At 41.1% G+C, this 20,761-nt stretch overlaps 1 protein-coding gene across 1 annotated transcript; it reads left to right on the plus strand.

Moving 5' to 3' along the window:
* Nucleotides 1-15,354: 15,354 nt before the first annotated feature.
* LOC145049305 (zinc finger protein VAR3, chloroplastic-like) lies at nt 15,355-18,341 on the plus strand. Its single transcript, XM_078997732.1, has 5 exons — nt 15,355-15,407; nt 16,011-16,598; nt 16,769-16,871; nt 17,000-17,238; nt 17,372-18,341. The coding sequence occupies exons 1-5, from the start codon at nt 15,355-15,357 to the stop codon at nt 18,243-18,245; spliced, it is 1,857 nt and encodes a 618-aa protein (XP_078853858.1). The 3' UTR covers nt 18,246-18,341.
* The last annotated feature ends 2,420 nt before the right edge of the window (nt 18,342-20,761 follow it).

The raw sequence follows: 20,761 nt of genomic DNA on the forward strand, positions 1-20,761 counted from the left end.
TATCGAGTCAACCAGACATTGATATGTTGCCCCTGTGTTCTTTAATCCGAAGGGCATCTTAGTGTAGCAAAAAGTTCCATGATCTGTATAGAAGGCAGTTTTCTCTTCGTATTCCTTGCTCATCAAAATCTGGTGATATCCCTTATATGCGTCCAAAAAGCATTTCAGTTTAAATCCCTGTAGTGATTCTACTTTCTGATCGATCTCCGGAAGGGATAGCAGTCCTTAGGGCACCCCTTGTTTAGATCGGAGAAGTCTATGCACATACGCCACGATCCATCCTGTTTGCAAACCATAACTGGGTTCACGATCCATGTTGGGAATATTGCCTCCCTTAATATCCCAGCCTCCGTCAGCTTAGCCACTTCTGCATTAATCGCCCTATTACGGTCTCCCCCTGGACCCTCTTCTTCTGCTTAACTTCTTTTGCTCCTGGTCTGATCATCAGTTTGTGTTCAATGACCTTCCTTTCTACTCCCACCATGTCTGTAGGAGTCCATGCGAACACATGTTTGTAGCGCTTGAGTAAGTCGACCAGTGCTCTTCTCGTATAATCTGGGAGATCACATCCAACGCTGATCGGCTGATCAGGGTGTCTTTCATTGATTACCTCCTTCCCCTTTATGGGACTGCCCCTGGGTCTTTTGGACCCTTTGGTTATTTCTATTGGCTTCATGATTGTATAGCATTGCAATTCCTTGGGTGGAGTGGCTAGTATCATGGCCTCGCCCTTCGTTGTGTCGAATTTTATGATTCCATCCATGGTTGATGGTACTGCCCCTAACTTCAAGATGGTTGTTCTTTCTAGAATGATGTTGTGCTCTGCTGAGTGTCAAATGACCACGAAGTCTATCAGGGCGGTTTTCTTTCGTTGTTTGTCATGGCTAGTGATTGTCAGGGGAAGGTGGATTGTGCCCAGCGGCCACATGCTATGGCCGGTGAATCCCACCAGCTTACTAGTCGTAGGTCGCAAGTTGTTTTTCCAGCGATCAGGGAGGAGTTGGAAACAGTGTTCATAGATGATGTCTGTTGAACTTTTGGTGTCGATATAGACCTGGTGGATAGTCACGTCTCTGATAGATGCTTGTATTATCAACGGGTTGTCGCCTCTCCAACCATCCGGCCTGGGGTCTTGAATGTAGAACGTGAGCGCGCGTGCTGAAGGTTTAACGGTCGTTTGCTCTCCCCGTTGTTCCTCCCTACTTCTTTTGTTGCGTATCATGAATATCTCCCTGGGCTGAACCCCCTCACGAGATGGGCCCTTGGCGTTCTCAGCATCAAACTTGGCACGCAGACTTCGCGCCACCTCCACCAGATCTCCTTTGAGTTGTTTCTCCTCCATCTCCTTTTTTAGCATCGAACAGTTAACCGTATCATGCGTCTTACTTTTGTGGTATTCACAGTACCGGCTTTTGGGCGACTTAGTCGGTTGCTATTTCCCAGATACTGCGTACACTTCCGGGCGACGACCCCGTTTGTCGTCTTTAGCGGATGGTCAAAAACGCACTGGTGGTCTTCTTGCCTGGCCATAATGTCTTCCGCCCCCTCGGAAGTCCGTATGACTCGGCTGGTGATGCTTGGTCGTCATGACATTCAAGTAAGCTTGCTTAGCTGCTTCACCATCCTCCTGTCGTAGATATCGCTCTACTCTTTCCTTCAACTCGGCTCGTGTTAAGGGATTATTTCCCATGAGTTTTTGCAATAGAGGGCCTGGCAAGAGTCCCCACGTGAAGGCCCCGACTATAAGTCCTTCGTCATGCCCTGGTACATCCAGCGAGGCGTTTGTGATTCTTGTAAAGTATTCTCGCACAGTTTCCCCCTCTCTTTGCTTACAGCCAATAATGGAATGAGAGTCCCCCTTGTATTTGTGTAACTGCATGAAGTTGGTGAGGAAAATATACTTGAGCTGGGCGAAGTTTGAAATACTGCCTGGCTGTAGTGTTTTGAACCACGTGCCGGCGTTGCCCTCGAGCGTCGTTGGGAAGTATGTGCACCAGAACTTCTCGTTAAGTTTTAGCGACGTCATCGTCCATTCGTATGTGTCGATGTGACTGTCCGGGTCGGTGGTTCCATTGTACGTTTTGAGTGTCGGGAGCTTTGCGGTATTTGGTATCTCATAATCCAGCAGCTCTTTGACGAACGGAGACGTTACGCTTCGAGAAAAACCATCCTGGCCTGGGATGGCCGACATCCCCTACTGGTACTGGGAGTTCATACCATGCGGTGGTGGTGTAAAGTAGCCCAGACTTGGTCCGTAAAAGGGGTATGGTTGGAATGGTAATTGTAAAGGATAACTAGTGGAAAAAGGGGGAATGGGTGTAGCGGGGTTGATTATTACCGGTTGTTCCAGGTTGTTGTTGGCAGATATGGTCGGTCCGGACCATGTACAGGTCGTTGGGTAAATGGGTGGTGGGTGGCTCATCATAGTTTGCGCCAATGGTGGCAATAGGGTTGTGGAATTCTGCCCACTCTTCGCCTGAAGTGGTGAAGGTGTTGCAAATGGTAGCGGAAGGTTGGAAATGTAACTCGATGGGGGTGTTGTCGAGTAGATTGCTCGTGTCTGTTGCTGCGATGGTGTGAAGAACGGCGACATCTGAAGCTGTGTAGACGGGAGTAGCTCTACCGGAGTTGCTTCTTGCTGAGGAAACGACAGTTGTGAAACATGTCCGGCGGCTGTTGTAGAATTTCCTTCACCCAAAACGACCCCGCTGGCTGTTGCAGGTGGTGACGTTTCGTCCAACGTCGTTGTGGGGCTTATGGGACTAGCTGGTTGTCCCTCGCTACCGCCGGACGCCATTGATGTTCGTTTTCGTGCTTTTCGTTTGCGTTCTTCGTCTCACAAACGGATGGCGCCAAATGATGGAACCTCGTTCCCCGTAAGACTTTCCTCGTACTTCAATTGGGTTCTTCCTGGTTACCTGATTACTACTGCAAAATCACAGAGAACAGAGGCCGTCAGCCATTTTCCAGGAGGAGCTCCCGGAAGAACGCTCCGACGGTCAAGTTAGAGGATGATTTAGGGTTTGTGTATGCGTTCTCTAGAAGGGCCAAAGAACTTACCTCGCTAGTCTGAGAATGCATCCTTTTATACCTAGTGCCCCTACCTGGTCCGTACCAGACAGGATCGCTTTTTTGGGGAGACAGGATCAGAGGCGCTGATTGGAGGGTCATGCGCCCTCAACCGCTAGAGCGCCCTCATTGGCTCTGACGGTAATGGTCTGATCCCACTGTTTGTCTCCTGACCGTACTTTTTGTCTTGGAGCACGGAGGGTCACTTGGCGGGCGCGAGCCTTCCGCCCGGGCGTTCTGCTCCCGGGGGCGCCAGCGGGCGCTAAGCCTGCTGGGTTGGACTTGGCTGGTGTGCCCGGCTTTAGGGCTTGAACGCGACTCTGTTGTGTTGCCCTAGGCACACCATCACTATGTAACACCATAAATTTCAAAATAATTTTTCGCAAATATAAAAACATTTCTTATTTAATTTCATAAAACGTTAAGTTTAAAATTCCAATTCGTATCATACAAATCCCAAGATCACATAAATATATATCAAAAGTCCCCTGAGTGTGTACGGATCAAGCCGACGCCTTCCCACGATCATCGCTAGTACCTGTAACAACAACACTAACACTGTAAGCACGAAGCTTAGTGAGTTCCCCAAAATACCACACATAAAACACATATTAGCCACTCGAGGCTATAACTCTCTGGGTCCGTGCACCCAAACTCTGTGAACCCTCAGGTTCTAACTCTAGGAACCTTCCGGTTCCAACTCTGTAAACATGCACAACATAAATCACATAGAAATAATGCAGTACAACACATAGCATACACATAACATACACACACTAACACATAGCTCTGATTACCTACTCAAGGTAAAGTATAGTGAGAAGACTCACCTCGCGTATCTCGGTATCTCACGAATCTTGGAAATCCCTCGTGCTCGATCCTCCGAGCTCTAATCCTCCTATAACATCACATGACTCTAATTAACACTTTTTATCTCTAAGGTTGACTATCCCTAAGAAGTCAACACAGGTCAACTCTGGTCAACGGTCAACAATCAACTTTGACCGGACTCGGCGAGTGCACAAGGGCAACTCGGCGAGTCTAGACATTTTCACCAACCCTCTAGGATTCCCTTTTTACACGTCGAGTACTCCCCCTGACTCGACGAGTTCCACCTGGCAGAATCGCGGGGCCACCCCGACTCAACTCGCCGAGTTCCAAGAACAACTCGGCGAGTCCCAGTTCAACTCATTCCACTGACCACCCTTCCTAACTCGCCCTGACTCACTGAGTCAACCCATGACTCGACTGGGCCACTCACTGGCCGATCTAAGGGCAATCTTCAAGCTACTCGCCGAGTCTGTTCATCGGACTCGGCGAGTCCATGCCATGCAATCACTCAAACTCGCTTCTAAGGTCAGATCTGTTCCATTAACTCATAGATCTGGCCTTCCTAGACTGATTCACCACGTAAAGCCCCTATCTTGGTGTACATACAACCTCTATATGACCATATATGAAGAATTATCAACAAATACCACAACTCAAGGTCATAACCTCCATTGTTCTTTATAAAGCTTGATGAATGAGGCTCTCTGGACCTCTATGGATCCAGATCCAAAGCCTCATCACTAGCAAGGGACTATTTGACCATCCAATCAACCCAACAAAGGTCACAAGAAACCCTAAAACCCAACATACTTCACAAAACAGAAGATGAGCCGAAATCATACCTTTAGATCGAAGATCTAAGCTTCAAATCCACAGAATAGCAACCTCCTTTGCCTCCTCTTGGCTAGAACCTCCCTCTTCTTTGCTAAACAACACACAAAGGTCAAGAAATGCTTCCTTTCTCTCTCAAATCGCTAAAGCACTCTAGGGTTTCTCTCTATGGACTTTTGGGTACAAATGACGGCCATAAGGCCCTTTAAATAGGTCCCAAACCCGAGAAATTAGGGTTTCATTAAACAGCGCGGAATCGCTGAGTCCATATCCTGGACTCGCCGAGTCCAGACGAATCCCGCGTCCAGAATCGCGACCCTACTCGGCGAGTCTGAGCTCCAACTCGCCGAGTCCCCTCTCAAAACACCAAAAATCAAAACAATAAAGGATACCTGGAAATCCGGGCGGTTACACACTACACATCATGGATTGGAGAAATCACCAAAGTAGCAGACTAAACAAGTCAAGAATTCCCTAATAGCTTGCAATCTCGAAACCCAAGCGAAAAGATAAACCAAAAATGCGTATGATCACGAATTCCTGCAAAAAAAAAACCTTCCTGACAAGTGACATGTTATCAAATAAAATAAAAATAAAAATAAAATTAAACTAAAAATTAAAAACAAATAACAAATAATCAAATAAACCAAATCAATTAAAAACCGTTTCCCGACAACGGTGTGACAACCCAAGTTGTCCCGTTACATTTCCCCGATACCGTTAACGGAATATTCCACTGTATAAAAGTTTCGTTAATTAGAGGGCATCAATTTAATAAACATTCCATTTGGTTACCTTTAACGTGCCGTTAAGTCGTGATAAAAGGGAATAAAAACTCAAGTCACACACTTCCATTTATTGAGGAAATGTCAAATTTTATTATTACGACCACTAAATCGGGTGCGACCAAAAGCCCCGTTTAACGGCAGTATCGGGTAAAATTCCACTGAGCCCTGACTGTGAAATATATATATGGATGAGTGGAGTCCATTGGAGACTTTTTACACTCTCTCTCTATACTCTCTCTCTAGACCCGTTTTCGCCCCGAATTTGCAACCAAACGCTTCCAAATTGTAAGTCCGCTTGCCCTAACTTATTCTAAGCGTATTGATTTATGTTTATAGCCCAAAAAATCATCCAAGAAGGCATAAGATAAGGAGTTTACGGCCCAGGAACATTCTAGGGCCGTAAACCCCTAAAAAGGTGTTAAAAATGCCTTTAAACTTGACCATGAGCTTAGAAACTATTAGGGGATATAGCCTAGGGGTGTTTAAACACTAAAATGCATGGATTTAGGACTCAAAGAAGAGTTTACGGCCCAATCACATGCTTAGGCCGTAAACTCCACAAGATATGGTCCCAAATGTGCACCAAACTCATCCTAGGGCTTATTACATAATTTAGGGGCTTATTCCTTTGAGTTTAGGACTCTTGAACACTCCAAAATGAATTAAAGAAAAGAGTTTACGGCCCATGAATAGTCAAGGCCGTAAACTCCCTAAATCATGCCCAAAAGTGTGATTTTTGCCCCCCTAATGGCCTTAGACATTTACCATAAAATGCTAGAATGGAATTAAAGGCTTAAACACAAGAAAAATGAGACATTTCTTGGAGTTTACGGCCCAAGCATTATCTAGGCCGTAAAATCCCCAAAACCCCCCTCAAATGTTGGTTTTAATCCTCCAAAATAGCATCACACTTCATTAGAAATCACTAGAAAGGCATTAGAGGCTTGAAACTTCACTAAACTCAAAGATTGAGAGTTTACGGCCGTAAACTCCCTTGGGAGAGTTCTTAGGCCGTAAACTCCTATAAAATATCTTTAGAAGCCTCAAATCCAATCATGCCTTTGATGAAAAGTGCTTAGAATAAATCAAGGAACAAGCTAGAAGCATCAAAACCCCAAGAATAGAACCTTGGGAGTTTACGGCCGTAAACTCCCTTAGTTTGGGCCGTAAACTCCTTGTTTGGTCCATATTGATGTTTTAAACCCCTTTACACCCTTGATACTTGAGCATAGCAAAGTCCCACAGCTGATAGGAGACCCTTAGCACCCTTAAACGCTACCCGGGACCCCAAACACTCAACCAAAAGTGTTTTCCACTCCTTTGAGTGTGTATAATTGTTTAATTAGTGTATTATATGCTAATTGTATGTGAACATATGTTATCATATGTTAAAATAGGTCCTTGTGTGTGTGTTCAAGTCCTTGCGTGACCCCGAACGCCCAAACGACACTTCCGTCGGACCTACTTATACCAGGTGAGTTCATACCCCTGAATGAACCTTTTTAATGCTTTTAGAAGTTTTCATAGGGGGGATTACAAGTTAAACATGCCAGTTATCATATCAATCACATGTGATTGATAACCCGCATGCACAAGATTTTACCACTGTACACTGTTTTACCGAGTAGGACACTGTAAATGGCTTTCAAAAAGGGTTTTTAAATTGTTCAAGTTCTTACTTTCATAGCTTATCAAAGACTCATTTCAACTGATTTATAAAAGATTCTCAAAGATTTCTAAAGATTTTCACACCTATTTTATCAAAGAATACAAATGCGATTTTTCCTGAGTAACAAAGTCTTTAAGGGTTTTTCATGAATACTTTTAATTGTTAGATACCACTGCTTCGCTTATACTTATTTTATGCTCCTACTTTGTAATGTTTTTGTTTATACCTGAAGTCACTTATACCTGATAACGCTTATACTTATTTACCCTCTTACTTAGTGATATGATTCTACTTCGCTTGTATTTGAGATCGACTTTACCTCACTTATACTTGATATGCTCTTACTTCACTTATGGTCATATCTACTTCGCGATGCGCCTATACTTATTCGACACTTATACTTCACTTGCGACCGCTCTTGCTTCACTTATTAGACACTCCTACTTCACGAGAATCACTTTCACTTGATACCCACTTAGTCATAGTTAGATGTATGTTCGTACTTATATAGGTATATATAAGTAATGAGTGAAAGACTTAGGAAGGCTCATCGGCCCTATTTCCTTTTCTTCGTTGAGATGTGGTCTGGTGGGATCGGGTAGCCGTCCGAAGGTCGTTTGGTCCATTAGTTAAATACTATGTATATGAGTATGGACATATAGGGAATTCTCTAGTCAAGTCAATTAAGAGTCTCTTCATCTATTCTACACTCACTTTAGAAACACACTACCCACTGCTTGGAAGTCTCTACCTCTAGAATATCACTTGTGTTAGAAACCCACTCCTCTCAAGAAACACACTATTCTCTATTTGGGATGCATCTTCGGGACGCGGCCTTCTCCGTCGTCTAGTTGGTAACCAGAGCCTCCTGTAGGGAGAGCGGACATTGTGTGTATAGGCCTATACGGGATTGACAACCTCGCACCCTGACTGCTAGCTACAGTCCACGGCCCACCAAGCCAAGGGGTGACAAATGTCATAATTATATAGATGCTTGTAGGGCGTCTGGAACTCTAGTCAGTATGGTTACGAGTATCCTGGGTTGCCTTATAATTCATGGCTTTAAGGTAATGGTATTTTTGTCAGCAATTTACACTGTATGCTGATGTCACTTTTCAGAGTCACTCTGTTTCGACCTTGCTAGCTGTATCTTTCATTTGATATTGTCTGGGGTCTATAGTCTCTGTTTCGACCTTGCTAGCTGTATCTTTCATTTGATACTGTATGGGGTCTATAGTCTCTGTTTCGACCTTGCTAGCTGTATCTTTCATTTGATACTGTCTGGGGTCTATAGTCTCTGTTTCGACCTTGCTAGCTGTATCTTTCAATTGATACTGTCTGGGGTCTGTAGTCTTTGTTCTGACCTTGTGAGAGATACCTTTCATTTGGTATCGACTTCGGTCTATATTTACTGTCTTAGACCTTACCAGCTGTACCTTTCGTTTGGTACCTTCTGGGGTCTATGTCTCCCCTTTGTTAGACTGAACCAGGCGTGTCGTCAGTTCGATACCCTCCTGGAGTCTACGATTCCTTGCCTTAGTCAGCAGTCCTCACTGCTGAGGCATATGTTATTCCCTGATGTCTCCTACTTTCTTTAATAATCAAATTCAGTATTTTGATAACAATATCAATTAAGGGAAAACTACCTCTTACCACAATGCACTGAAACAGTCTTGGTAGAAGGCTGCTTTATTTAAAGAAAATATAGGATTTTCTGGAAAGGACACTGAAGCACTGAAAGCACTTAAACTACTACGTATTAAAGTTATTTGACTAAATGACACTAAATACTTATGAACTCACCAGCATTTGTAAAAAAAAATGTTGATACTCGCTTTTCAAATAACTTGTAATCTCAGGTCAGCAATTAGACAGGTACATCCCCGGAGCTGCTGATGAAGATGGCTTAAGTACCTTGCTACACTTTATATATTTTGTTGCTTGTATTACTTTGATACTATGTAATGTAACCATGTAAAATTATTACTATTAATGCAATGTTTTGTTGTACTTTGATTACTATATGCATGTGTTGTGATACTTGACATGATGTCATCCACCCCAGAACGTTTCCGCCGTTCCGGTTTTGGGGTGTGACAAACGGCGCCAAAATTTTAAGAGAATAAGAGTCTACAAAGTATAGGGACATTTCATCAAATAAGTGTGGGGTAGGGGGTTGAATATAGGAATGCAAGCTTAGTGATTAAAAAAATCAAAAAAAACTGACTAAGATTTAAAAAACTTATTAGGAAGATTTGAAATAGTAATGTAAAATTGAATATATATATATATATATATATATATATATATATACAAAAATATTGTTGTATATAGATCTAGGTTGCTAGCGTTGTGTGGGACAATCCGATGCGAGTTTCAATGTTTATTTGAGCCAATATATGTTATAGTATATTTGTGGCTTCCCCATCCTAGTGAAATCATGGAACAAAAACTCAACCTTGCTTTCGTTTAGATTAGATGAATTCCTGAATACTATGTGTTGATTTCTTATTTGATGGATTGATGAAGTTGGTTTTTGCTTTAAATATTGTTTGATAAATCTAAACCTAGCTTGTTAAAGTTTCTATCTTTATTGCCTAGTCTCAAGTTTTATGTAGTTAAACTACAGTTAATTGCATGAAATTGATTTACCTAGTTGTTTATGATCATTAAATTGCTAGAGATAGGATTGACCATATCCTAGTATAGGTGATAAGTTAGTTGTTTAATTGTGTCATTATTTAATCATAATCATTGCTTGATTACTAGAGTTGAGCAAAGAATAGTAGTCTATAAATTCTATCATTTGGAGTCTAAATTACCTTTAAAATCAATTTAGTGTCCTTAACTTGCATGATCATTGGGGTTAAAGTTGTAAAATTGATTACTAGGTTTTTATTGTTTTTTTGCAAGAATTCATGATCATACACATTGCTTGATTTATCTTTTTGCTTGGGTTTCGAGATTGCAAGCTATTAGGGTATTCTTGACTTGTTTAGTCTACTAATTTGGTGATTTGTCCAACCACGACGTGGTGATTGAAATGTCCGCGACCATTAGGCTGACGTGGAGAATACGGGATTTCGACAAGGACTACGATGTGGTGGCGGTCGACCATGACATGGTAACCAGTTATAAGCTATAAATAGAGCCAAAAATTACCCCTAATGATATATCTTCAACCCCAATTCGTTCCTGATAATTAGTGAAAATACCCGTTAGGGTTTATGTATATTCCATCTCTCTATATATAGGTACAAAAGTTACAAAGAGGACCCTACACTATACAATGTATAAAAAATAATAATGCAATTTAACACCCCCCCTCAGCTTGAGCAGGAGGTTCTCGTATGCTTAAGTTGTTCCGAAAATCTAGAAATAACTGAGTAGGAAGTCCCTTTGTAGAAATATCAGCAAATTGATGAGCAGATGGAACATGCAAAACGCGAACCTGACCAATAGCAACGCGTTCCCTAACAAAATGTAAATCTATTTCCACATGTTTGGTTCGTTGGTGTTGAACAGGGTTAGAAGCCAAGTACATGGCACTGACATTGTCACAAAAGATGACCGTGGCACGAGTTAGCGGACAATATAACTCAAGAAGGAGGTTACAAAGCTAGGCAACTTCGGCAACAACATTGGCTACCCCCGGTACTCGGCTTCGGCACTGGACCTAGAGACAACGTGATGGCGCTTGGACGGCCAAGAAATGAGGTTATCGCCAAGATAGACACAGAAACCAGATGTGGACCGACGTGTTTGAGGACAGCCAGCCCATTCAGCGTCACTATAAGAGACCAAACGATCGACATGAGACGGAAAAATATGAAGACCATGCGTAATGGTACCCTGAAGACACCGAAGGATGCGCTTGAGAGCAAGAAAATGAGGTTCACGAGGATCATGCATGAAGAGACAGATTTGTTGAACCGCGTATGAAATATCTAGACGAGTGAACGTCGAATAATGAAGAGCGCCAGCGAGACTTCGATATAGGGTAGGGTCATCCACAGGCTTTCCAAGAGCAGGAAGCTTAGGCTTAGAGTCCGTAGGAGTGCTACAAGGATTACAGAGGGTCATGTCAGCACGAGAAAGAATCTCACGAATGAACGCAGTCTGAGAGAGGAACAGACTCTGTGATGACCTAGTAGCAGAAATGCCGAGAAAAAACGAGAGAGGTCCCAAATCAGACATAGGAAACTCAGTAGACAGTTGAGAAATAACACGTGCAACCAAGGTTGATGAGGAAGCAGTAAGGATGATATCGTCGACATACAGTAGAAGATACGCAACATCATTCCCTTGGTGATAAGTGAAAAGAGAAGTATCAGAACGACTGCTTTGAAACCCAAAAGAGGTGATGTATATAGCGAAATGCTGATACCAAGCATAGGGAGCTTGCTTTAGGCCATATAAGGCCTTGCAAAGACGACAAACATGATGAGGATACTGAGGGTGGACATAGCCAGGGGTTGCTTCATGTACACCTCCTCATTAAGATCTCCATGGAGAAAGGCATTTTTAACATCGAGCTGATTGATGGGCCAGCTGCGAGAGACGACAATGCTGAGAACCGTACGGATGGTAGCAGGCTTAACCATTGGGCTAAATGTATCGTCAAAGTCCAACCCAGGTTGTTGAGAAAAACCTTGAGCTACCAGACGACCTTTACATCGATCAAGATTGCCTTTAGAGTCAAGCTTGTGTCGATATAACCATCGACAACTAACAATATTTGCATTGGAAGGGGGAGAGACAAGATCCCACGTATGATTAGACTGAAGAGCTTCCATTTTAGAGTCCATGGCAGATTTCCAATTTGGGTCACAAAGAGCCTGAGAGGTGGAACGAGGAATCGGAGAGATAGACGAAGCGGATAAGTTGAGAATATGACGAGGTTTAAGAGAGCCAGTACGAGAACGGGTGATCATAGGATGTCCATGGCTGCTGGAAGAGGGAGCAGAAAGCTGGACATTGTGAGAGGGGACAGAGGAGAAGGAGTTCGGGGGAGAGGAAGTAACCACCGGAGGTACAAGATGAGAAGGAGTGGAAGGAGAGAGAATTGGAGGAATATCGTCAGTAGGAATGAGCAATTCGTAATCGGATGTGGAAGGGGAAGGTTGAAAGTTAGTATAAGGAAAATGATCTTCATAAAAAACGACATGGCGAGAAATGATAATGCGTTGAGTAATTAGGTCAAGACAACGATATCCTTTGTGGTCTGGAGATGGACCAAGGTAGACACAAGCGGAAGAGCGAGGGGCAAGTTTGTGAGAGGCAGTAGAAGATGTATTTGGGTAACATAGGCACCCAAAAACACGCAAATGGTCATAAGTCGGAAAAAAACCAAACAAGGTCTCAAATGGAGTTTTAAATGAAAGAGTAGTGGTAGGAAGGAGATTAAGAGTATGGACAGCAGTGAGAAGAGCTTCAACCCAAAATTTGATGGGTAAGGAAGCTTGAAATAAAAGGTGCAAACAATGTTGTTAATCGTACTATTGAGCGTTCAACTTTTCCATTTTGCTGAGAGGTGTAGGGACAAGAAAAACGAACTTGAATACCATTAGTTTGAAAGAGCTGAAGAAGAGGTTAATTATTAAACTCACGACCGTTGTCGCACTGAAATGCCTTGATATCAGTTTTGAACTGATTTTTGACATAAGCACGAAAATTACAAAAAACACTATACACTTCAGATTTTGTACGTAAAGGAAAAACCCACAAAAAATGAGAGAAATCATCCAAAAAAAGAATATAATATTTGAAACCACTAATACTAGGAACCGGTGAGGTCCATAAATCCGAATGAATTAATTCAAACACAGTAGATGTCTTAGAAGTAGATGATTTAAACGAAAGATGACAATGTTTCCCAAGTTGGCAAGCATGACAAGTGTCAAGTTTATTAGAACTACTTGAAATAAATTTGCGAGAATGTAAAAACGAAAGAACAGATGATCCAGGGTGTCCAAGACGGCGATGCCACGTAGGGAGCGAGACGGCGGCAAGAGAGACGTCGGAGGGAGCACGAGCAAAAGTGAGCGGGTATAAATCTCCAACACTGTCGCATCATTGAAGAAGAGTGCCCGTGTCAAGATCCTTAATAGAGAAACCAAATGGATCATACGTTAAAGAAACATAATTATCAATGGTGAACTTATGAACAAAGACAAGATTTTTAATCATATGAGGAGAGACAATAACATAATTTAAAACAAAATTATCTTTTAGAGAACAAAATTTTGTGTGACCAATGTGAGTAACCGGTAAAATAGCACCATTACCAACCATTATAGATTTAGAAGTACACGGTGTTAAGGAGAGCATATTACCTTGGTTAAACGACATATGAGAGCTTGCACCAGTGTCCATGTAGTAGTTGTTATCTGGTGGCGGTTGAACAGACATTGCTTGAAAAACGGAGCTGAGATCGGTAAATTGAGGTGCTTGTTGATTAGCCGGAACAGATCCACCAAAAAAATTATTGTGTTGCTGTTGTGGACCACTTTGGACGTGGGGCCTGATCTGCGAAAAATTAAAAAAAGCACCCACTTGGGGCTGTTGAGTAGGATGTGTAATATGGGGCACTTGGTTGGCACATGGGTGAAGGCCATATGAAGTAGCGCCAAATGAAGGGAGCATTGGGCCTGTGGATTAAAAGTAAGAATAGAGCCAAGTTGTTGTTGGGCCTGCGACAATCCTTGTTGCTGGGAAGAATAGTTCACGTGTGATGCTCCAATGGGATTTTGTTGAGGTGGGAAATTATTGTAAGCAGTGGGATTGGACCCCAAAATTCCTACAAACTGTGTTTGTTGTTGAGAGTTTGTACCTGCAAAAGAATTAGCACTAGTGTTAAAACTAGAATTACACCCCCCCCCCCCCCTTTGGAAGTACCCCGACCTTTATTCCACCTATTTTTCTGTTTTCCGGGTTGAGTTGAGACGGAATGTAAAGCCGAGGTAGTAGAATTTCCCAAGTCAAGTGTAGAGTCGGTGTTTTCTTCACGGGATTCATGTAAGAGGAGCATATTCTTAGCTTACAAAAAGGACGGGAACGGTTTTGTGTTAGTAATTACATCCACGATGCTATGATATGACGGTGGCAATTGACGGAGGATTTGCATAACAAGTTCAATTTCATTAATCGTGGAGTCGACATCGGCAAGAGCATCAGCAATATTTTTGAGAGCATGACAATATTCGGTGATTGAAGAAGCACCTTTCTTGGTATTGCGAAATTGATCTTGAAGTTGCAACATACGAGACATCTTATTATTCAAGAAAAACTCGTCTAATTTGTCCCATAAATCCTTTGCTGTACAATTATCACTCGAGACAATTTGAAGGAGGTTCGGTTCACATGTGGAGTAGAACCAAGATTTCACCCGTGAGTCAATGGCCTCCCAATCTTCATCGTCATCACTGCTAGGTTTAGATTTGCCTGTAATGTGGCCACTGACCTTAGCACCTTTGCAAATATCCAAAAAAATGCAACGCCACAATTTGTACTTCAAGCCATCAACGGTAAGTTTGAAGCTAAACTGTTGGTAGACGTTGGTGATGGCATAGACCAATTGATGGGCAGCCGGCATGGAGTTGGAGGTTTGAGCAGGGGACAACATGAACCCGGATAAAAAAAAAACAGAAAAATACTTGAAAAAAAAGATCAAAACAAAAGTCAAGATACTAACCTTTGGTAGAGGGATTGTAGCATCAAAACTAGTGTAATTCTAGGACTTGAAGAGAGCAGCGGAGATGCTTAAAAATATGCAGGAACGTGTATCACTATAGCCTTAAAGCCACTAAAGTTGACCACCAATAAAGATGATGGTTAGCTTTAGAAAACACCGACGATATGATTTGCCGGCAAAAAGGAAAAAAAACTTAAATAAATTAGAGAAGGTAGGAGGCTTTGATGAAGTCGATGACCAAGAACAATGATAAAGGTATTAACGGCTTTGATACCATGATAATTAGTGAAAATACCCGTTAGCGTTTATGTATATTCCATCTCTCTATATTTAGGTACAAAAGTTACAAAGAGGACCCTACACTGTACAGTGTATAAAAAATAATAATGCAATTTAACAGTTCCCAACAAAAATAAACCCCCTAGCTACGATTTTAAGGGTCTAGAAAGCGGCCGGAGGGCCGTTAAGCTGATATGGAGCAAATATATGAAGGATTCGAGAGCAGATTCATGTCGGGAATCAATCAGTTTGCTTTTTTGATCATGATTAGTGTTCCTACTGTTTTTACTTTCTGAATTCAGGTATTAAAATTTGTTGCTATTGTCTGGAGTAGATAAAACTCGATTTTATGTGTTGATTTCAAAGATTTTGGATTTTATTCGTTTGGTTATTAATTGTGTTTGATTGATGATCACCTATCATGTTAAAGTTATGATTTTTATTGTCTTTTGTTGATTTATGTATAGTTAAGAGGACCATCTAATTACGCTAATGTGAATCTTAATTAGTTTATGATTATTAAACTGTTAGGACTAGAGATTGATCAAATCCTAAAGTTAGATAATGTTAATTTGTGACTTTAGTTGTGTTAGAGAGTTTAGATATCAATGCTATACTTCGATTGATTGTCATGACCATTGATGAGAAATCACTAGTTTATCGTTGATAATCAGAATATATTAAAATAATTATGTGTTCACACATCTAAGTAAAAAAATTAAAAATGAAAAAATTCTTATGAATTTGAAGAGTAGTTCGGAGAGGATATTCGAGGGTACCGATCATTTTTAGAATATTTGTTTTATAAAAAAAGAAAAAAAAAATGCTCGTTTGTTGGTTTTTTAAACAGTTTCACCAGGCAGAGGGGTAAAAGCGGTATTTTGCAGATACGGTGCTCAAACACAGATATTGTAGTCTTTGATGCGTTTAAAGCCACATCTTCTCCGGTGACCAATCCAAACATGGTCGTCGTCGGTGGTTCCCGTTTCTCCGATCAAATGTTCGGGGCTTCTTCAAGACTTTCCATTCTCTTAAACGGTCCAATCTCTCCTATCCATCACCGACCGTCTACTCTCCTCTGTGTAACTCACCGCCACTCTCTTAGTTGTCCACTGCCTCCCCTCTCCACCGTCCCTCACCACCTCCTCCTCCCCTATCGCGCTAACTCACTGTTTCCGATCAAATCCTCTCAACAATTTTACACTCAATCCACTCTGCAAGAGAAAAATCATGTTCCCGCCGACGCCTATCTCGTTTCACCGTCCCACCCGTGGCCGGAATGGTCACTCCTTCTCGAATCTATATCCTTGTCCGGTGCTTTCGACGTAAATATGAATATCAAGGAGGAATTTGTGCCAAATGAGAGCTTATCAATGGAGTTTCTGGATGCTGCGTGTTCCTGTTTGCGTTTTGCACATGATAGGCCTGAAATATTAGGGTTTGTAGTCCCCTCTTCACGATACTTATCACTTAATTTATTCTTCCTCACCCAATTTCGAACAGTTCTCGAAATAGTAATTTGATCATTTCTTTTAAAACGCATATCCAAACACCACCTTCACTTTGTATTATTTCTCAACAAATCATTCATATGATTTTTGTGTCCAGGTGCCTTCCGAAGGATGATATCCAGGTGCTAATAGCCGAAGGGACTCCATTCCTTTTCAAAAGTTCCCTTGAAACTGAGAGAAAAATGAGATCTTTCTTACAGGTTTGTATCTGGTTGATTTTGGTTGATCAGTCAAAACTATATTTGCTAGAACTGACACTACATGGATGTGATTTTGGGTGTGGTTCATCAATTTATATATTTAATGCATATTTTTTCAACATTTGCAGGGGGACGAATCAAATGAAGCAACAAGTGTGGACTTGATGAAGTACATATTGAGTTATGCAAGCAATCCTATTATATATCCTGAAAGAAACATTAGGGAGGCTACTGAATCATCTGCCCGAAATTTGCTGAGAGAGATGGCTAAGTTTAACAGTAGCGGGGCAGCTTTGAGTCTGCCCACTGTGGAGAAATTTAATGAGACTGGACCAACAATGAAGAGAGGTGAATGGCTATGCTCAAAGTAAGTTGCATTTCTTGTCTTGTTTAATCAAGCAATCCAGGAATAATCATCTAACTACATTTCCTCACCTCTACTAAATTTCTTATTGCATATTCTATAATATTGAAAGGGTTGAACTTTCTTTCCTTTCCAGATGCAATTTTTTCAATCATGGAAGGAATGTGGTGTGCTTAAAATGCGAATGCAGTCGATCAGGTGAACCCATTGGGCAGATGAAAACATTCAGACAAGATGCCAAAAAAGAAGTTCCAAATGGAACCAAATCTGGTTACGCGCCATTTGTCCCCTTACCAGCCGATATGTTTGCTAAAAAGCCTGATGAAGAAAAAAAACCAGCATCTAACATTAAAAGTCAAATTAAAGATACGGTTGAAGAAGAGAAATCAGAGAAATGGTTCAGTAAGGTGGCGGAGTTGCATGATGCCACGGACTTGCCGAGTGTTATCTCAGATGAAGACTTTCCCGAGATTATGCCACTCCGTAAAGGAGAAAACCGGTTTGTGGTTAGCAAGAAAAAAGATCGATCATTAACTTCCCCTAAATATAAACAAGAATCCATGGAGAAAGGAAGCAACACCAACTTCGTTCCGTTTGTTCCGTTTCCACCCAATTACTTTTCCAAGAAAGACGACAGCAAGGAGGTATCGGAAAGCACAATTCCGACGGATGAAGCTCCTGACATGAATCTTGTGGGAGAATCCCCCCGGAATCAAGAAAATGAAGAGGTTAGAAACAGGTGGAATGGAAAGAGCTTGGAGGGGTCGGCGGTGAAGGAAACGGATCCTTTGGATATGTCAGAAGAGGCGAAAGCGGAAAGATGGTTCCGACGTGTTGCACAGATTAAAGATATATCGGAATTGAGTCAAATTCCGGATGAAGACTTTCCGGAGATTATGCCGATGCGGAAAGGGGTGAATCGTTTTGTTGTGAGTAAGAGGAAAACACCGTTAGAAAGGAGGTTAACGAATCCCCCTCCCCGACTACACAAGGATAACAATGGCAGGTGACTTGGGGTAAATTTTTGTTTAATTGTGTATCATAACTGCGGGGCTGGTGCTTGTTTACAAGAGGCTTACTAATATAATAGCACAAGATGTCGTGTTCGTGTGGTGTGGACCTTTGATAGAATTATATTCTCATAAGTTACTTATTTGGTCATCATAACAAAGTTGCAAAACAATGATATTATCCATCGAACGTCACATTGTGAACATGTTGCTATCTTTTGGCATTGGGGAGTGGTCACACACAACCCACCAAAAAAGCATTGTCACCTCTTTGTCATGTCAGCTTCACCACCAATCCATTAAACATTAGAAATGGTTACCATTCCATAATTCTTTTTAATATTATATTAAATAAAAAAACATAATTTATAACATAAATTAATTTTTTGAAAACATAAAAAAAAATAAAACTATATTTCATTAATTAAAAACATAGAAATTTAAAATTTAAATTACTAAAATTAAACATTACATTGTCTAAATAAAATAAAAATTAAAAAACATAAAAAAAACATAGAAAAGTTCTAATCGTCGTTGTAGTCAACGGCATCATCCGTCTCGTCCTCATCGTCCTCATCCTCCTCCTCGTCACTGTCTTCATTCTCCTCCTCGTCACCATCGTCATCCTCCTCGTCGTTATCGTTATTTTGCCCTTGAAATTGTCATTTCCATATGTATTCGTTCAAATGATGTCGTAGATTGTGATGTGTTTCACGGTTTTGTATTCCAAAATTCTTGAGAAGTATGCCGAGCTGCCAACTTGTATTACTACAGTGGATTAAGTATATCGTTTGTGGTATATGAACAAATAATCTTACCCTCTTCTTTTATTATCATGTTATGTAAAATAACACAAGCAGTCAACACCGTCGTCAATTTTTCCCTGTCCCATGTTCGTGTCAGATGTTTGATTATGTGAAACTTTTGTTTGAGGACTCCAAACGCCCGTTCTACATCCTTCCTTGCAGATTCTTGTGCTAACTTGAACATTTTTCGTTTATCGACGGTCGGAAATGTGTATGACTTGACAAATGTAGCGTATTCTGGATATATCAGATCACCTAGGTAATACGCATATTTATATTCATTTTCATTGACAACATATGACATTTCTGGTGCTTTACCCTGAAAATATCGTTAAATATCGGAGACGCTTAGAGCACATTCAGGTCATTACTTGACCCCGCCATACCAAAGAATGCATGCCAAAACCATAGGTCATTTGAAAAAACTGCTTCCAAAATAACAGTCGGCACCCCACGATCACCTCGAGTGAGCTGACCACGCCACGCGTTGGGACAATTTGCCCACTTCAAATGTGTACAATCAATGCTACCAAGCATCCCTGGAAAACCATGTTTAGCTTGATGCGCAATATACAACTGTTCGACATCGCTTTTAGTTGGATGTCGCAAGTATATGTCACGATAAAGATCTATAACATACTCACAAAATAGATATGTACACTCCCAACCTGTCCTTTCATACATCTTCAGATACTCATCTGATACGTCTGCAGCAATACCGTACGCTAATTATCTAAGAGCGGTCGTACATTTTTGTATCGTAGTAAAACCGCGTTTACCTCTAGCATCCCATCGTAATTGGAAAAATTCATAATTACGGGTCAAATCTCTAGCTATACGTAAAAATAAATTTCTATAACACGAAAACGTTCTTCAAATTTCGATAGATCATATAAACTATCAACGACTACATAATCACATACCAAAAGTTCATGTGCCACCCTTCGATCCCTGTTGATCCATTTTCTATGCTTCTTCTCAACATTTGAACTTTCGTCCCTCTCCATATCTCGTGCCGCAGACAACAACGTATACAAAATCAAATCCTCATCAGAATCGTTATTATCGGATGATGAAGAAATCAAAGGTGGAAAATTATCCATTTTTTGGTTTAATGTGTGTGTTTGTTTTGAAAAAATATGGGTGTGTTTTAGTGGAAATTATGTGTCAAATGAATTTATATATAGAGAGAATTTAAAAAAATAATAAAAAGATTTTTTTTAATCGTCAAACAGTCGAATATAACATTCCAAAACTGAATGGTCAATTAAAGCCAACGTCTTCACCCGTCTTCCGCCTCACGCCAGATGCAACCCACCGGACTTGGGGGCGGTGTTCATGCGTGGGGAGGTGGGCTACCTCAGCCCAAGACGCGTGACATTAACCCCATACCGGGTAGCCTTATAAAACATAAAAAAGACTTAGCCTCTTAAAACCGTCTCTGCTTTTTATTGAAATCTATTCGGATGATAATTGATTCGACGTAATTTAGATCATAAATTTTTGAACGGATCCGATCTGATTACAATTACAAGAGTAAATTACACGAATGGTCCCTATGGTTTATAGTAATTTATATGTTTTACCCCTAACTTATTTTTTTAACTCAGAAGGTCTCTACTGTTTGTTTTTGTTATGTATTTGGTCCCTGTCTAAACTGTCTAAACTAAAAAGATTATTTTTTCCCTTGATTTTTAATTTATTTAAATA

This window comes from Lactuca serriola, chromosome 5 (genome assembly GCF_051521515.1).
Source record: "Lactuca serriola cultivar US96UC23 chromosome 5, Lser_US96UC23_V15, whole genome shotgun sequence".
Taxonomy (NCBI): Eukaryota; Viridiplantae; Streptophyta; class Magnoliopsida; order Asterales; family Asteraceae; genus Lactuca; species Lactuca serriola.

Bases quoted from the DNA above. Each gene is read 5' to 3' on its own strand.
- LOC145049305 (XM_078997732.1), top strand. From the start codon at position 15,355: ATGGAGCAAATATATGAAGGATTCGAGAGCAGATTCATGTCGGGAATC. The intron at 16,599-16,768 runs GTTTGTAGTCCC...TTTTGTGTCCAG, and splicing joins GATAGGCCTGAAATATTAGG to GTGCCTTCCGAAGGATGATA. The intron at 17,239-17,371 runs GTAAGTTGCATT...TTTCCTTTCCAG, and splicing joins GGTGAATGGCTATGCTCAAA to ATGCAATTTTTTCAATCATG.